Genomic DNA, 14,968 nt, shown 5'->3' with positions numbered 1-14,968 from the left:
CTAAAAGGATGGATGAGATGTGGGGAGAGAATCAAAGGGTTTCCAGTGACATGAGAATGGATTGGAAACCCCTGCTGTGGGGATGGGATGCCTAGCCCAGATGAAGCAGAGATTTGAGGGCTTGGGGGAAGGAAGAGATTTGCTGAGTGGGCTCTGGGAATATCCCCCACCCAGCAGGGCTCTTGGGGCACTTTGGGGGGAAGGGTGGCACAGAGGACAGGTACTTCAGGCAGTGCAGCCAGGATGCATGATGACTGGGCTCCTCTCCGCCCCTGCCTGTAGACATCCAGAAGAGTTATGAGTGTGCCAACTTCGGTGAGCAGGGCATCACCATGGGCTGCTGGGACATGTATCGCCATGACATCGACTGCCAGTGGGTCGACATCACTGACGTACCCCCTGGAGACTACCTGTTCCAGGTGAGGGGTGTAGGAGGGGGTTCCAGCCCCTGCTGATGGGGGGAGGGGACTTTGGTGATGGGGGAGGCAGCCCCCTTCCTGCTGGGGTCCAAATACAAAACATGTGCAAGAGGCTGTCCAAAGTGCAGGAGTCCTACACTCGGGGGCCAGCACATCACAATCCACCAGGTGACCTAAGTATGTGAGGCATGCATGCCTGTGGGGAACTGCCAACCGCCCGAGACATCCACATGCAGTTAACACCTGGCACTTGGAAATCAAAATACATGTGCAGCCAAACCTGGTCCTCAGGTCAAGAGTTTGTCCCACGGACTCACAGACACCCCATGCCTGTGCTGTCCTTTGACACAGACTCTGCCCTCCACCCCACCTCTCCCAGCACCCTCACCCTGCCTTGTCCGCGCTGGCGAGGCTGAGGCAATCTCATAAAGAGCCATTCGCTAGCAAGGGTTTGTGACTTGCATCTCCCAGGAAAGTTGCCTTCATAAAGGGTCTGCAGAGGGGACAACTGTCTGCCTCCCTGCAGACGAGCGGCTTGCTGCAGCCAGGGCCCTGACTGGCATGGAAGCAGGGGCACTGCGTTCCCAACCTCACCGTGTCTGGAACACAGGTGCGCCCTGGCCTGCGGAGCCCCCCTGTGCCTTGTCACGTTCCTACACAGCCACCCGTCTTGCTTTCGAGCTGGCCCCGCTGGGTGGCCAAGTGGGTGACCAGAAATGTGTCATTTTCCTTGAAAACTTTCCCAAGGGGACATTGAGCCAGCCTTGAGCCTGGCTGACTGCCTGTGGTCCCCACCCTGTAGGCGGCCCTGGGAAGAATCAACACCTGCACAGAGGTGACCACAGAAGGGCTTTGAAAGTCTTCCTGGGCAATTTCAGAGACTGGAAATCAGACAGCCAAGCACTTTTCCACCCACAAACCCAAAACCGCAGACTTGGAGAGTCCCAACCAAAGAGCAGAGTGCTCTTTATATTAAAAACGAACATCCATGTCTCTGTGCACGTACACTGTGCGGGGAGGGGGGGTAGATGTTTGAGGTTTGCTATCGCTTTGCCAGGTGAATGTGTATCATCATGTAATCTGACAAGTGCCATCTATTTAATAAGGACGCTCACTGAGGACTGAGGCCAGGCCTGGCTATGCCTAGACCCTGTGAACTCCAATAGACATGTAATCCTCCAATAAAGGGCTTTACTACTACTCTCGTTTTACAGCCAGGCAAACCCAGATCACATTTGTGTTCTTGACCCCTGAACTACACAATTAGCAAATTAACTCAGTAGGAGCATGTTAGTGGGTCAGATTCATGGAAAAGAATTTCCCTTCGGACAGACAATGAGCATTAGATTCCGGGCCTGGGATTCATGGACCCTCTCCATTCCCACACAGACCTAAATACGGACATCAGTAATGCTTGGAGGGAGGGTGGGAGGGAGTCGGACGAGGAGGATGTGGCTTTCTGGACAGAGGGGCCCAAGGCGGAGGCTCAGAGGCAGGGACTTGTGTGAAGTCACACCACCAGGAGCATATGGGTCCTTGTCCCCACCCCATCTCAGCACATCCCACTCCCCTATCAACAGCCTATTCTGTGCGCCCCAATTCCTGCCTCTACTAACCTCAAGCCTCCTGGGCACCCAGGAGACGGTAACCCCTTTGTGAAGGCCTACTTGTGGGAGGGAGTAGGTGTAAGAGTCACACACAAGCAGGCAGCCAGGGGCGCACACCCTGCCTCATCCGGGCCTTGCCCCCTCATCACTGGCTGATCCTGCCCGGGGCCGCTCCCTTCCATGAGGTCACCCTGGCTCTAGAGGCAGGCCTGGTCTCGGCAGGGTCTGGGCCCGGGGTGAAGGGTGGCCGAGGCGGGACTCAGCAGCCCACTCTGGTGTGCCTCGCCCCCAGGTCGTCATCAACCCCAACTACGAGGTAGCAGAGTCGGACTACACCAACAACATCATGAAGTGCAGGACCCGCTACGACGGCCACCGCATCTGGATGTACAACTGCCACATAGGTAAGCGCCCTGGGCACCTGTGGGGGAGCACAGCACGCCCTGCACCCCGCAGCCCGCCCTCCGGGAGCCCGGCAAGGACTGCCCTGCTTTGTCGAGGAATCCGAGCAGCTTCCTAATTTGGGCAAAGAGCGTGGGGAATGGAGCCAGCCTCCCATTTCCACGCACAGGAAGGAAGCTGTAGACACACAAGGCCTGGACGGAGGCTGGGTTTTCGCAGCCAGCTCTGGCCAAGGAAGGAGGGCGGCACAGACCCCAGCTGGCGCTGAGGCCATCTCCTCATTACGCACGTGACCTCAAATATGTGGGCGTCAGCAATTTGTGGGTTCTGTGTATCGTTTTCCTCTGTTGAGAACTAGAGGCTAGTCAACCACTGTGGCTTCTGGTCGCCAATAGAGAAACTTTTCCTTGCATTATACACACAGGGGGAACCAAAGGGGAAGCAGAGCTTCCTCTTCCGTAAGAAAAGCGCTGGCCCTGCTCTCGTGGTGGCGAAAGCTAAGCTCATTGAGTTACTCCTTCGCTCAGCCTGGGCGGAGGCCCTGACCTGTGCCTGGCCCTAGGGACGGCCGGCACCTGGTTGCCATTGCCGCTGCCCTGGTGGCGTCACAGAGAGGTGGCCCCAGCAGGCAACCTGGTGGAGGGCAGTGGCTCCAGGGCCTCCCCTTCCCCCCAGGCCAACAGCTCCAGTGTGGGGCCAGGCAGCACCTCTGGTTTGCCAAACTCTGTCTCCCCAATGCCCACCCTGCAGGCGGTTCCTTCAGTGAAGAGACGGAAAAAAAGTTTGAACACTTCAGTGGACTCATAAATAACCAGCTCTCTGCACGGTAAAGCACCAGGTCACCACCGCCCGTCTGGGGGCCCCGGCGCACCTTCCCCAACAGCTGCAGTCCGAGGGCCACACTCTCTCCTCGTCCAGCCCCGTGCCTGCCGTCTCGACCCCCTGCAGCCTCATCCAAGGCTCAGGAGGAAGGCGTGTGCCTGTCACTTGCTGGGGGCTGCCGCCTGACCTCGGGAGCCTGGGACGACTACCAGGAGTTGTGGCCACCAAGAGCCATCCAGCCTGGGACCCCAGGAGCACGGGTTAGCAGCGGCCTGTCCCACCTACCCCGCAGTCTGCCCCTTGTAGGACACCCCCCAACCCAGCTCACGCCAGGTAACACGGGGCCCCATCGGTGTTGTGAGCTGTCTACCCAAGGGGTTTGGGCTGAATTCCATCTTCCTCCTCTTCGGTCATTTCCAGCCAACCTGAATATCTAGACCCTTCTTCCAACTAAAGACTGCCTCTCCTCTGTTATATTCACATATACAAATAATGCTGCCACATGTTCCCTAATTAGGTGAGCGAGCTCAGAGTTGGTGCTTCTTCCCCCACCCCCACTCCGAAATTCTCTTACAAGATACCATTATTATATTTTCACAGACTTTGAAACACAAAATAACTTAGTGGCATTTAATATTGGGCATCTGGGCCTTTGAAAGTATAGCTCAGAAGAAAAACCAACCCACCTGTGTAAGTGACTCATCTTTCTGTTGTTCCAATTCTGTGGGTAACTGATGTAACGGTGCTATAAACCTGGGTCCTGGGTGATGAGGACACCCACTGAGCGCCATGTGTCATCACAGACACTTACACATACTTGAAACTTTAAATAAAAGGTTTATGATACGCATCTGTCATTCATTTGGGCCTTGGCCCCTCCAACCCTGAGCAGCAGAGCTCCCAGGGACGGTTGGCGGGGAGGGAGCCTTGGCATCCACTCTCAGCTTCCGGCCACAGAGAGGGGTCCCGGGCCACCTTCAGGACCCACCACAAAGCCCCAACTCCTGCCCTCTGGCAGCAACGGTCTAAGATCACAAAAATTCAAGTCCTGACCTTTCTTGAACTCTTGTTTTTAGTGAGTTTGTTGGGGGGGGGGGCACGGCAGCTGTGCGGAGGCATCTAGATTTAACCCATCTTAGGAGGGTCCCACGAGGCTGGTGCCCGAACCAGGCAGCGCAGGGGCAGATCTTCCCAGCGCGGTCAGGGTAGGCAGCCAGGGCTAGCCACTCTACCCGGGCACAGGAGCTCCCGCTCGTATCAAGAGCATACTGCCGCTCAGCAAACTGGAAGGATCCAGAGCACCAGAGAGGGCTGGCTTGGCACCAGTTCCTCCCACACCACAAACAGGAGTGACCTAGACCCTGTCCCCACAGATGCCCTTGTCCTGTGTGGGGGCCAAATTCAGCGGCCCCTTCAGGTTTTGCCTCTATGGCTTTGTTCATGGTTACAGAACTGTGCAACAAGCCCTCTGTGACCCACACCAGCAAGGAAGGCTAGGACCAGTTCAAAGGGTCGGTGCCGTCCGCACTGGGCACATGGCAACGGGTTAGGATGCCCGACTTGTTAGAGGAGACTGAGCAGGTGTCACACAACAGGTGCAATCCCCCCGCCCCCGCCCCAACTGGGTAAACACTGGGCAAAAATGCCTTTGAGGCCCTGCTGGGATCCTCCAGGCCAATCTAGACCCCCCTTTCTTCAGCAGCCCCAGGTCTAAAATGGGAAACCAACAGCACCCCCTAGTGTTCCCTGGAAGACCATCTCATTTTGAACCAACTTTCAAATTTTTATTTTTTCTCAACTTCTGGAACTAGATCAAACTAAAGCCCACCACGGCCCACAGGGACACCCTAACAAACAGTACAGGGCTATTCTAGTGTCAGGAAAGGCTAGTGGTGTTGGGGCACCAGTCTAGTCCTTGGGGGTGCCAATCCAGGCTTGCTGGGCCCCTCAGGGCCTCAGGGAGGTAGGAGACTCAACTGCAGGTCGCTCTTTCTTCTTGTGTTGGAGCCCCAGGGCCCGGGCCACCAGCCTCCTGGCCACCGCTGTATTGGTCTGCGGTCTCACCTTCGCCAGACGCAGGAGCTCTAAAAGAAAGCCCCATGGATGAGGACCTGAGTTCAAGGCTATGGCCACCACTCTTCCCGGCGACAGCAGCCTAGAGGCCATCTGAGCCAACCTCTAAGGCCCAGCTGTGCCCACAGCATGGCCACATGCCCGTGGGGTCCTCGCTTAATCCTGCCACCTCTGCATCTTCCCTGTCTGGGCCACCTGGGAGAAAATCAAGTCAAGATGGGACACCTGGAGCTTCTGGACTGACCAGATACTGTCCTCAAGCCCGGGCAAAGGCTACATGGGCCACAGGAGCAGTGGATGGCCACAGCGGGCCTCTACTGGGCCAGTCTTGCCAGCCACTTTACAGCCACAGAAACTGGCCTCTAAAATCCCTCATCGTGCTTTCAGGAGGGAGAAGAGGAAAAAGGAGGAGCTCTCATTTATCTGGCATCTTCTACATGCCCCCCCCCCCATTGCTCCAGGCAGGTCTGCCGGGCTGTTTTAGTCACCTCTCCAGTTTACCCTGTACAATCTGTTTATTTTACGGAGAAAGGAACTGGCTGACAGACCTTTTCCTCAAGGTGAACTTAAATAAGTGACAGAAGCAGGCTCACAATGAGGGCTGACCCCAAGATCCAAGCTCTTCTTGCCCCACTGTAAAATATGGTTTCCATGGTCGTACAGGAAAGACCACGCTTTTTCCTGAGCAACAGCCAGAAGAGGGAAGCACAGGAGGGCAAGCCCAGAACAGAGCAGCTGGCTAACAGCTCTCCCTGAGGGGGCCCCTCTTCCTGGGCACCCCCGGCTCCTGGGGTGTGCCCAGTGGGCCTAAGACAGAGAGCTGAAGGACAAGGAATGAATTGGAGGGAAGGCCCCACCCTGCCCAACCAAACACTTGCCCACTCACAGCCTTCCCATCAGGACACAAGTGGCTTCCTTACTTGGCCTCTGCAAGGCTTTCAGCTTTGACTGCTTGGTTCCTTGCGTGAGGGGCCGGATCTTGAGCATAGGAAACTCCTTGGTCAGGGCTTCAGCAGCTACGGAAAGAAAACAGATCTGGAGCCATCCCTTTCTCTCCTGGTGAAGCGCCCTGTCAGGGCCAAGGAATGCATGTATCACCCCAAACTGATAGATCCCCTTTTTGTACCCATTTAAAGCTCAGGGACATGGCTGCCCTGACAACACTGCCATCAGTTGGCCTCACCTGCCCCCAGAGCCCCCGCAAGCTGCACAGGGCCCCTGTGCTCTCAGATGAGAAGCCTGTGCAGAGCCTGGCGTCCGTACTCCACCCTGGGCCCGTCAGGAGCCATAGCAGCGAGGCTGTGTCAGTGAAAGCAGGCTGCCACCTTCAAAAGCCCAGGAGCTCCAGATAAACTCTATCCCTTCCCCTACTCAAGACCCTCCCGGTGGATGCCCTCACTGCCCAGAGTCGTGCTGCGCTCTGCCCACAGAATACTTGGGCTACAGCACGTCAGACATGGCACGCCAGAGAGGCAGGTGCAAGTCACCCCTTTACACACAAGGAAGCTGAGGCCGGACGGGACCTGTTCCTCACACATCGCTTGGGAGCGCCCAGGAGGCAGCCGTGGCCACGCCGCACCCAGTGCTCACTGTTTCGATGCACTCTGTGGTCATCACCCTGCCCGCCCACAGTCAGTTACTTCTTTGGGGCAGCAGCAGCCCCCAGGCCCCAGTCCTGCTCCCTCAACACCTCGGGCTCTCCTGAGAACTGGGCTCACAACAGCTACAGCCTCTCCCTGCTCTGGTGTTCAGAAGCTTGTGATTGTGAAAAGCCCAGCTAAAGGGGTCAGGGGTCTTGAAAAACACACCCAAAGTGAGCAGCAGGGGGAGGCAGGGAGGCTTGGGAAAGTGGCCGAGAGGGGGAAGGTGCACTGCAGTTACTGCCAGCGGCCTGGCTGACATCCCCAGACTCGATACTGAGACGCTCCGTCACCTTGAACAGACCACTTACATTCTTGGAACCTCAGTCTCCCCACCTGTAAAATAGAAGTTATCTGACCTACTTCCTGAGGCTGCTATGAAAGCTGAGTAAAAACGCATCTTTTTTTAAAAAAAAAATATGAAATTGCCAGTATTTAAAGGCTTTTTACCGGGATCCCTGGGTGGCGCAGCGGTTTGGCGCCTGCCTTTGGCCCAGGGCGCGATCCTGGAGACCCGGATCGAGTCCCACGTCAGGCTCCTGGCATGGAGCCTGCTTCTCCCTCTGCCTGTGTCTCTGCCTCTCACTCTCTCTCTCTCTCTCTCTCTCTCTCTCTGTGTGTGTGTGTGACTATCATAAATAAATAAAAAAAAAATTTAAAAAAAAAAATAAATAAAGGCTTTTTACCTATAAAAAGAGCACATTCATATGATTTCATTTAACACGTGGAAGCACCCAGAGCTCAGCCTGTGACATGTGCTCAGTAAACATCACCCGAATCTGAAACCTCTGACCTGAACAGGAAAGAGTGTGAGCTGGCCTGGCCAGCGCCCACTCTGCTGCCTCTGATTTCTGGACTGGGCAGGCTGGGCGTGGCTACCAGTCCACCTGCACAGGTGAGCCTGCACCCTAGACACGGGTGATCCTTCCCTTGTCAATGGCAGTCAGAGAAAGGGTCGAGCCCACCGTGAGCTGCATACCTGAGGCCAGGCAGGGAAAGACACCGAGCGCGTGTGTGTCATCAACCCATTGAATCTTGAGACCCTTCTCTCTGTGCCAGAGAAGAGGAGACAGAGTGAGTAAAATAGCAAGGGGTGAAACCCTTTCTGCGAAAGGAGTCCCCTCCCACCTTCAATCCTCCAACACTATGAGCCCAAGACAAGCTCCTATCTCCCCTGGGAAGGAGACAGCCCCTTGCAGCAAACTTTCTCAAAGACGGTTAGCTTCAGAAAGGCAAGTATCACCCCTGTTAATCGGGTGGGTACCAGATTCCTAGAACTGAGGAAGACAGGACTCAAAAAAGCTCGAAGAACATGGTGCCAAGTGTGAAGGAGAATGCACACAGCTACCACCACAGTGAGGACAAGGGCATCCAAGGTGGCTATAAAAGGGTTTATGTACTGGGGATAGGGGAGCAGAACCTAAAATAAGGAGGTCAGTGCTACTGCTTCTGATCAGCTTTCTTCTACTGCTCAAGAAAGCCACACTGAGTCTGGGGCTGATAAGAGGCCAGAAGCAGTTTCTCTATGGGCACTGCTCACGCCGGCTGAAGAAGTCACAGGTGCCCCACTTTGGCCATGCCTTTAGGGAGTGAGAGCAGATGAGTGTGCTGCACCAAGCTGCCCCTTCAGCCTTCCTCAGGCTCAGAGAGGCAAGGGAGGGCAGTTTGGGAAGCAGTCAGAAAACGAGGCCATGAAAAAAAGGATTTCTAGTTTTCCCCCCCAAGGATTTTTATTTTACTTATTTGAGAACGAGTGAGTAGCGGGGAGGGGCAGAGGGAGAGGGAGACAGAGTCCCAAGCAGACCCCACACTGAGTGCAGAGCCTGACTCGGGGGGCTTGATCTCAACACTCAGAGATCATGACTTGTACTGAAACCAAGGGTCAGGCACCTAATCAACTACACCATGCAGACACCCCGAGAAAGGGATTTTTAAAAGAGTAAGCAGGAGGGGCACCTGGCTGTCTGCCAGTGGAGCATGTGATCTTGCTTTCAGGGTTGTGGGTTTGAGCCCCATGTTGGATGCAGACTTAAAACTTAAAAAAAAAAAAAAAAAAAAAGAGAGAGAGAGACAGAGACTAAACAGGAAAAGAGAAAGGAAGCTGGAGAAAGGAAAATGAGCATGAGAGAAAAAAGAAAAACAGAAAGAAAAGAAAAAAAGAGAGAAAATCAGAGAAAAGACTGGAGTTAGATCCAAGAAATTTGGGGAAGCAGAAGTCTTTGCTTGCAACATACTCTCCTGGTGCCCATCTCCACACTGACTCTGCTCCAGCTCACTGCACAAACAGTTCTTGCACAGAAAGAGGTCTCAGTCTGTAGACTGACTGACTGACTGGGTGGCCAGGACACAGAGCAAGGGGGGAGGCAGTGGGCTCCCTGGGTCATGCATCCCGGCAGGGGGCCTGGCTCCTGGCGGACATGTGGGTACGCAGGGGGCAGGATGGAGAGCGGCTGCTGAGTGCCAGAGGACCAGATCCAGGGCTGCTGCACATGCCCACCACTAAAAACCCAGCTCTTTTCTTCTGTACAGTAGTGGCCAGCGGGAATATGTAGCCCGGAGCAACCACATCCACTTTCTGCCCTTCTTTCCAGATAGCTTGATACTGTGGGACGGGCACGCAGGTGTCCCCAACCACAAAGTGATGTCCTCGCTCCTCTCCAGGGGCGAGCACCCACCTCCCCTGCCTCCCAGAAGCCTCATGAGCACTCACTGGAACTCGGAAAATGCTGCCAGCAGATCCTCAGTCTTAAGTGTGGGCGCAAAGTCGTAGATCTCCACCACATGGGCAAAATCCTTCTCTCCAGGCAGCTCCTCTATGAAGGAGGACGTGTCCACATGGATCTTCTCTACCTGAATCTCCTTCTTGGTCAGGTTGTCTATTATCTGGGAGAGATCACACCCTTTAGCAAGGGGAGCTCTGACACACAGGGCTCCAAACATCTGCTTCAAAACCAGAGGCCTGCAGGCAGGAGCAGGGCTCACACGGCAGAGAGGAGAGCACCACACATGGCTTTGCACAGGAGCCACACCTGGCAAGAGTCTGGGAAAGGCAGCATGATGGCAGGATGGGCTTGAAGGTGGAGAGGCAGGAGTTTTAGGAAAGGTAACTTACTTTTATGGAGTCCTCACTGGGTAACTGGCATTTACATGCACTATGTTTTACAGAACCCTGAAAACCATACTCCATACACCCTCTCTGCAGAGAGGAGCACTATAAATCAAAGAGCTAAGTAACTCCCCCAAAGATACATAGTAAGAGACAGAACTGGGCCAAGTCCAGGATCTTTCCTCCCTTTACTAACAATGGAATATTGAGCAAGTCTATCTGGCCTCTACTCCTCACGTACAACATAGTAATAAAAGATGCCCACCCTCCCAACCCAACACCCTGGCCACTCTGAGAGGCAGATACACAGTTCCAAGGAAATGAGATTTGTAACACAAAACTTCAGGCAGAAGAATCATTCTCATGACCGCGGCCTGTAGTCCTTAGGAAGCAATTCCACATATACCCCCCATCTGTTACTTCGTGAAACAATGTATTATTATCTGCTTCTCAGATGAGGAAAGAGCAATTCAGAAAAACAAATGATCTGCCCAGAGAGGAGCTTGTCAAACAGCTCCTGCATGGCTGCACAGGGACCCAAATCCACACCCTTGACCCCACATCCTGAGCCTTGTCCCCTCCACTGTGTCAGTCCCTGCTCCTTCGGGCAAGTCCCACTGCCCCTCCCCTACGTCTCCAAAGGGCCCCCTATCACCCAACACCCAGCCCTGCTTAGCCAGCATAGCCCCCACCCCTCCTTGCCAGGACCCTTGGTGCCCCCATCCACCCAGGAGCACACCCACCTCACTTCCGCCCTCCCTTTTCTGGGCTTAAGAGCCTCATCACCTCCTGTAGCAGCTCACTGTAATCGACCTTGGAGCAGCTGCCAGGCCCCTCCTCTTCCAACTCTTCGTCTTCCTCCTCTGCCGCCAGGCTCTTCTCCACCTCATTCCCACTCTCCTCTTCCAAATCCAGCCGCAGACTGGACCCAAGCCGTGTGGCCATCTCCAACCCATCTCCCATCCCTGAGTGGCTCTCAGGCCGTGGGGACTCAATGCCAAGTGGGTCCAGCAGCTGCTCACTGTCACAGTGTTGGTCTGGGCCCTCTGGGTCCACAGGTGCCTGAGTCATCAACACAGGAGGGTCCGGAACAGAGCTGAGGTCCCCAGCACCAACATTCCCAGGCTCCTCCAGAAGCTCACCAGCTGGAGCGTCTCCTTTGAGCCCTGGGGTAGAGCACGGTACCCCTTCTTCTTGCCGGCGCAGTACTCGGGGCACATACAAAGCCTGGTCCGGTCTGCGTCCACGATGACCCCGGCCAGCCCTCGCCCCTCGAGGACCAGCAGGTGCTTGGTTTGAGGTGGGCCGAGGACCTCGGTACTTGCCAGGCTGAGAGGCAGGAGGGTGGCAGGAGCCAGAGAGTCCATCTGAACTGGGTGACCTGGAGCAGGAACAGGAGGTGTGATCAGAGCAGTGCATGGGCCCCAAGGACAATGGTTTACTGGAGCTACCTGCCATTCAGGCATGAGGCTCTCAAGTCACCATTAGGCCAAAACCAAAGCCAAGATGACCCCTGAAAATACAATAGGAAGGCAATATAAAGGAGGCTGAATGCCAACTCTGAAGAAGCACAACGCAACCAGCTCTCCCTCTGGTGTCATAAATTAGAGACAGCTGAATCTTCAGTTATACACGAAGTGAAGTAATTGCATTTCGGTAACTTTGCTAGAAAAATATGTAAGTTTGGGGGCGCCTGGTGGCTCAGTCGGTTAAGCATCCAAATCTTGATTTCTGCTCAGGTCATGACCTCAAGGTTTTGGGATCAAGCCCCACATCAGGCTCTGTGTTGAGCATGGAGACTGCTTAAGATTTTTCTCTCTCCCTCTGCCCCTACTCTCTCTAATTAGAAAGAAAGAAAGAAAGAAAGAAAAGAAAGAAAAAAAAGAAAGAAAGAAAGAAAGAAAGAAAGAAAGAAAGAAAGAAAGAAAAGGAAAGAAAGGAAAGGAAAGAAAGAAAAGAAAGAAAGAAAGAAAAAGAAAGAAAGAAAGAAAGAAAGAAAGAAAGAAAGAAAGGGCACCCCGGGGCGGGTGGCTCAGCAGTTTAGCACCACCTTCAGCCCAGGGCATGATCCTGGAGACCTGGGATCGAGTCCTTCATCGGCCTCCCTGCATGAAGCCTGCTTCTCCCTCTGCCTGTGTCTCTGCCTCTCTCTCTCTCTCTGTGTGTGTGTGTGTGTGTGTGTGTGTGTGTCTCACGAGTAAATAAATTTTAAAAATCTTTAAAAAAGAAAAAAAGAAAAAAGAAGTAACTTTAAACACCAGGATCATAGTCGCTGTAAGATCTTATGAGATGCACACGGGAACAGAGATGCGTGAGGTTCAAGTGTGCTTCCCACATTCCATGGGCTCTTGGGGCAAACACTCTCACTGCCTAACCTGCTCTATCTTTCTGTCTTTCCGCCCAAGCACATAACTGAGTTTGCTGAGCGAGTCCCACATACAGTACACACCGACTGCACTGCCGAAACAGAAGGCGACGACTTTAGGCAGCTGCGGTGGGGACCTGGGAAGCAGCCTGGAGGCTGCCCATCCTGGTTCCCGACCAGTGCACCTGCCAACCCACAAGGAGGTATGAGGGCTCCCAGAGCACCGAGATACACACCTGATATCCAAGTGGCAGATGACTGTCCTTCTCTTCCAGCCCTCCCCAACAGAGAAGCTGCTCAGAAGATCAAAATTCTCTGCTGTCCTGTGGATCAGGTACCGGAGACGACTGGAGAGTGGGGGGAAAAGAAGTACCCTGGGAAGGGACGGGAATGAGCGCTGAGCAGGGGCCTAGGGCCTGACCCCCACCAGGTCCATGCCGGGTTTGCTCCCTCTGCCCCCCTGCGTCCCTGGCCGGCTGCAAAGGACTCGGGCATAGAGGTTACCACGCGGAGGTCCTGGTGCAGGTACTGTGCCATTCCCCCCTGCCTGGGCTGGGACCCTGCAGCCTCTGGGTGATGCCCAGAACCGCACAGCAAAGATGGGGCTGGGAGACGCCAGCGAGTAGGGCACTAAACCCGGAGGCCAGGATCAGAGCCAGGGAGGAACCAGCCGCTTGGGAAGGGGGCACAGGGGGCTCGGCACGAACCTGTCCTCCCGCACGGGCAGCCCCCCCCCCCCCCGCCCAGCTCACTTTGACAGCTGCTTCTGCAGCAGAAAGCGGTCCAGCTCCTCCTGGATGCGGTGCACAAAGTCATTCTCGGCGGAGGAGAGGAAGACGCCGTCCAAGCAAAGAAGGGCCAGGGTGACGGGTGGGAGAGCCTGTGGGGCAGACGGACCCCGCGGGCGGGATCAGAGCACAGACCCGGCCCCCCACCCCCACCCCCACCCCCACCTCCTCCCCGCGCAAGTGAGGAGCAGGCTCCGGGGCGGCGAAGGGATGCGCCCAGGGCTCCGGGGGCGGGGGATGGGGGGCGTCTCCCGGGCCTGCACGGCCAGCCCCGCGCCGCCTCGCCCTCCCCGGGGAAGCCGCGGGGCAGCCGAGGGCGCCTGCTCCGGGCTGGCCCCCAGCGAGAGCCCCGGGGGTGGCGCCCCGCCCCCGGGCCGTCCACCGCACTCACCGCGGCCGCCCCGCCGCCGCCGCCGCCGCCGCCGCCGCTCGGAGGGTCCCCGGAAGCCCGCTCGCCCCGGCGCGCCCCGGCGCCACCCGGCCTCCGCGGGGCCACAGCGCCACCGCGCGGCCCGGGGGAGGCATCGCCGAAACGGCAGAGGGGCGTGTTCCGGAATTCCCTCCCCCCGGCCCCCCCCCCCGCGCTTGAGAGCACACCATCTCCTAGGATTTTTTTTTTAATATTTTATTTATTTATTCATGATAGAGAGAAGCAGAGATACAGGCAGAGGGAGAGCAGGCTCCATGCAGGGAGCCCGGCGCGGGACTCGATCCCGAGTCTCCAGGATCACACCCTAGGACAAAGGCCAAAGGCAGGCGCCAAACCGCTGAGCCACCCAGGGATTCCCCCATCTCCTAGGATTAACCAAGTTCAGCGCTTTTGAGTGGCTCCTATGTCCTAGGTGATGGGGTACCAGATTTTCTGGTCCAATGAACCCCTCCCGAAGGACCTAACAGAGGAATAAGGAGCAAGGAGGTTTGTGGGCACCAAATATTTCAGCACCTCTTGCCCATCACTGCCCTTCTGCTGCCCTCATTGATGGAATCTGCAAAGAAGTCCCGCTTGACACCAAGGGGTCACTGACAAGATGCACTGGCCTTGTGGGTAACTGGGCGAGGTAGCCACCTGCAGGCCATCAAATTATGCTACTCTGCTACATCCACAAGTAACTCCAGCACCCACCTTAATGGGGGCTTGAAATTCTTGCCATCAAACAGCTCCTGGCTATTAATATCTAGAAGACCAGAGTAGAAATCCTCAGGCATCCTACGAGGTGCTGATCGTCCTGAATCCAGAAGCTCAGAGCAAAGCAAGGCCCCAAACTAACAACATTTAAGAGATGGGACAGTCTGGAGGCACCTGCCCTGGGGTTGAGTGTCTGCCTTCGGCTCAGGTCATGATCCTGGGGTCCTGGGATCAAGTTCTGCATCGGGTCCCCACAGGGAGCTTGCTTCTCCCTCTGCTTATGTCTCTGCCTCTCTCTGTGTGTCTCTCATGAATAAAATAAATCTTAAGAAGAATAAAAGAGAGATGGGACAGTCTGAATGTGCCCTGCAGTAGGATACTGGCAAAGGTTACGGGCACAGCATACCTCAAAAGGTGGGCTAGGAGAAGAGGCCTGGGAACAGGAAAACAGAAAAATTAAGATGCATTTTTGCTTTCTCACATTTTTTTTCCAGAGTATTTCTTAAGAAGATGGTGGTGTTATATCACATTTACAAAGACTATCTTTCTAGGTAGTTTGAAGAGTAAAAAGGACCTAGAATAAAGACAAAACCCAGTACAGGGAGAACTCAAGGGAGCCA

The 14,968-nt window shown here is 55.3% G+C and overlaps 2 protein-coding genes across 2 annotated transcripts in view; one reads left to right on the top strand and one right to left on the bottom strand.

Moving 5' to 3' along the window:
• The window catches only part of LOXL2 (lysyl oxidase like 2), a 90,449-nt gene extending 86,353 nt beyond the window's left edge, over nt 1–4,096 (top strand). The window contains exons 12-14 of the mRNA XM_055300553.1: nt 283–419; nt 2,319–2,430; nt 3,179–4,096. Of these exons, the coding sequence (XP_055156528.1) occupies nt 283–419; nt 2,319–2,430; nt 3,179–3,258 (329 nt within the window). The 3' untranslated portion in view covers nt 3,259–4,096. The remainder of the gene's footprint in view (nt 1–282; nt 420–2,318; nt 2,431–3,178) is intronic.
• A 905-nt stretch (nt 4,097–5,001) lies between these two features.
• On the bottom strand, nt 5,002–14,428 carry R3HCC1 (R3H domain and coiled-coil containing 1). The gene is made up of 9 exons (XM_055345806.1): nt 14,346–14,428; nt 13,614–13,782; nt 13,187–13,314; nt 12,671–12,808; nt 10,856–11,450; nt 9,674–9,846; nt 7,943–8,013; nt 6,244–6,339; nt 5,002–5,334 (listed from the first exon to the last, which is right to left on the bottom strand). Exons 1-9 carry the CDS (start codon nt 14,426–14,428, stop codon nt 5,198–5,200), a joined length of 1,590 nt encoding a protein of 529 aa, XP_055201781.1. The 3' UTR covers nt 5,002–5,197.
• Between the last annotated feature and the right edge of the window lie 540 nt (nt 14,429–14,968).

The sequence above is a fragment of the Nyctereutes procyonoides genome, unplaced genomic scaffold, assembly GCF_905146905.1.
Source record: "Nyctereutes procyonoides isolate TBG_1078 unplaced genomic scaffold, NYPRO_anot_genome, whole genome shotgun sequence".
NCBI classification, from domain to species: Eukaryota; Metazoa; Chordata; class Mammalia; order Carnivora; family Canidae; genus Nyctereutes; species Nyctereutes procyonoides.
The sequence above is the reverse complement of the archived record's forward strand: the minus strand, read 5'-3'. Positions and strand labels throughout refer to the sequence as shown.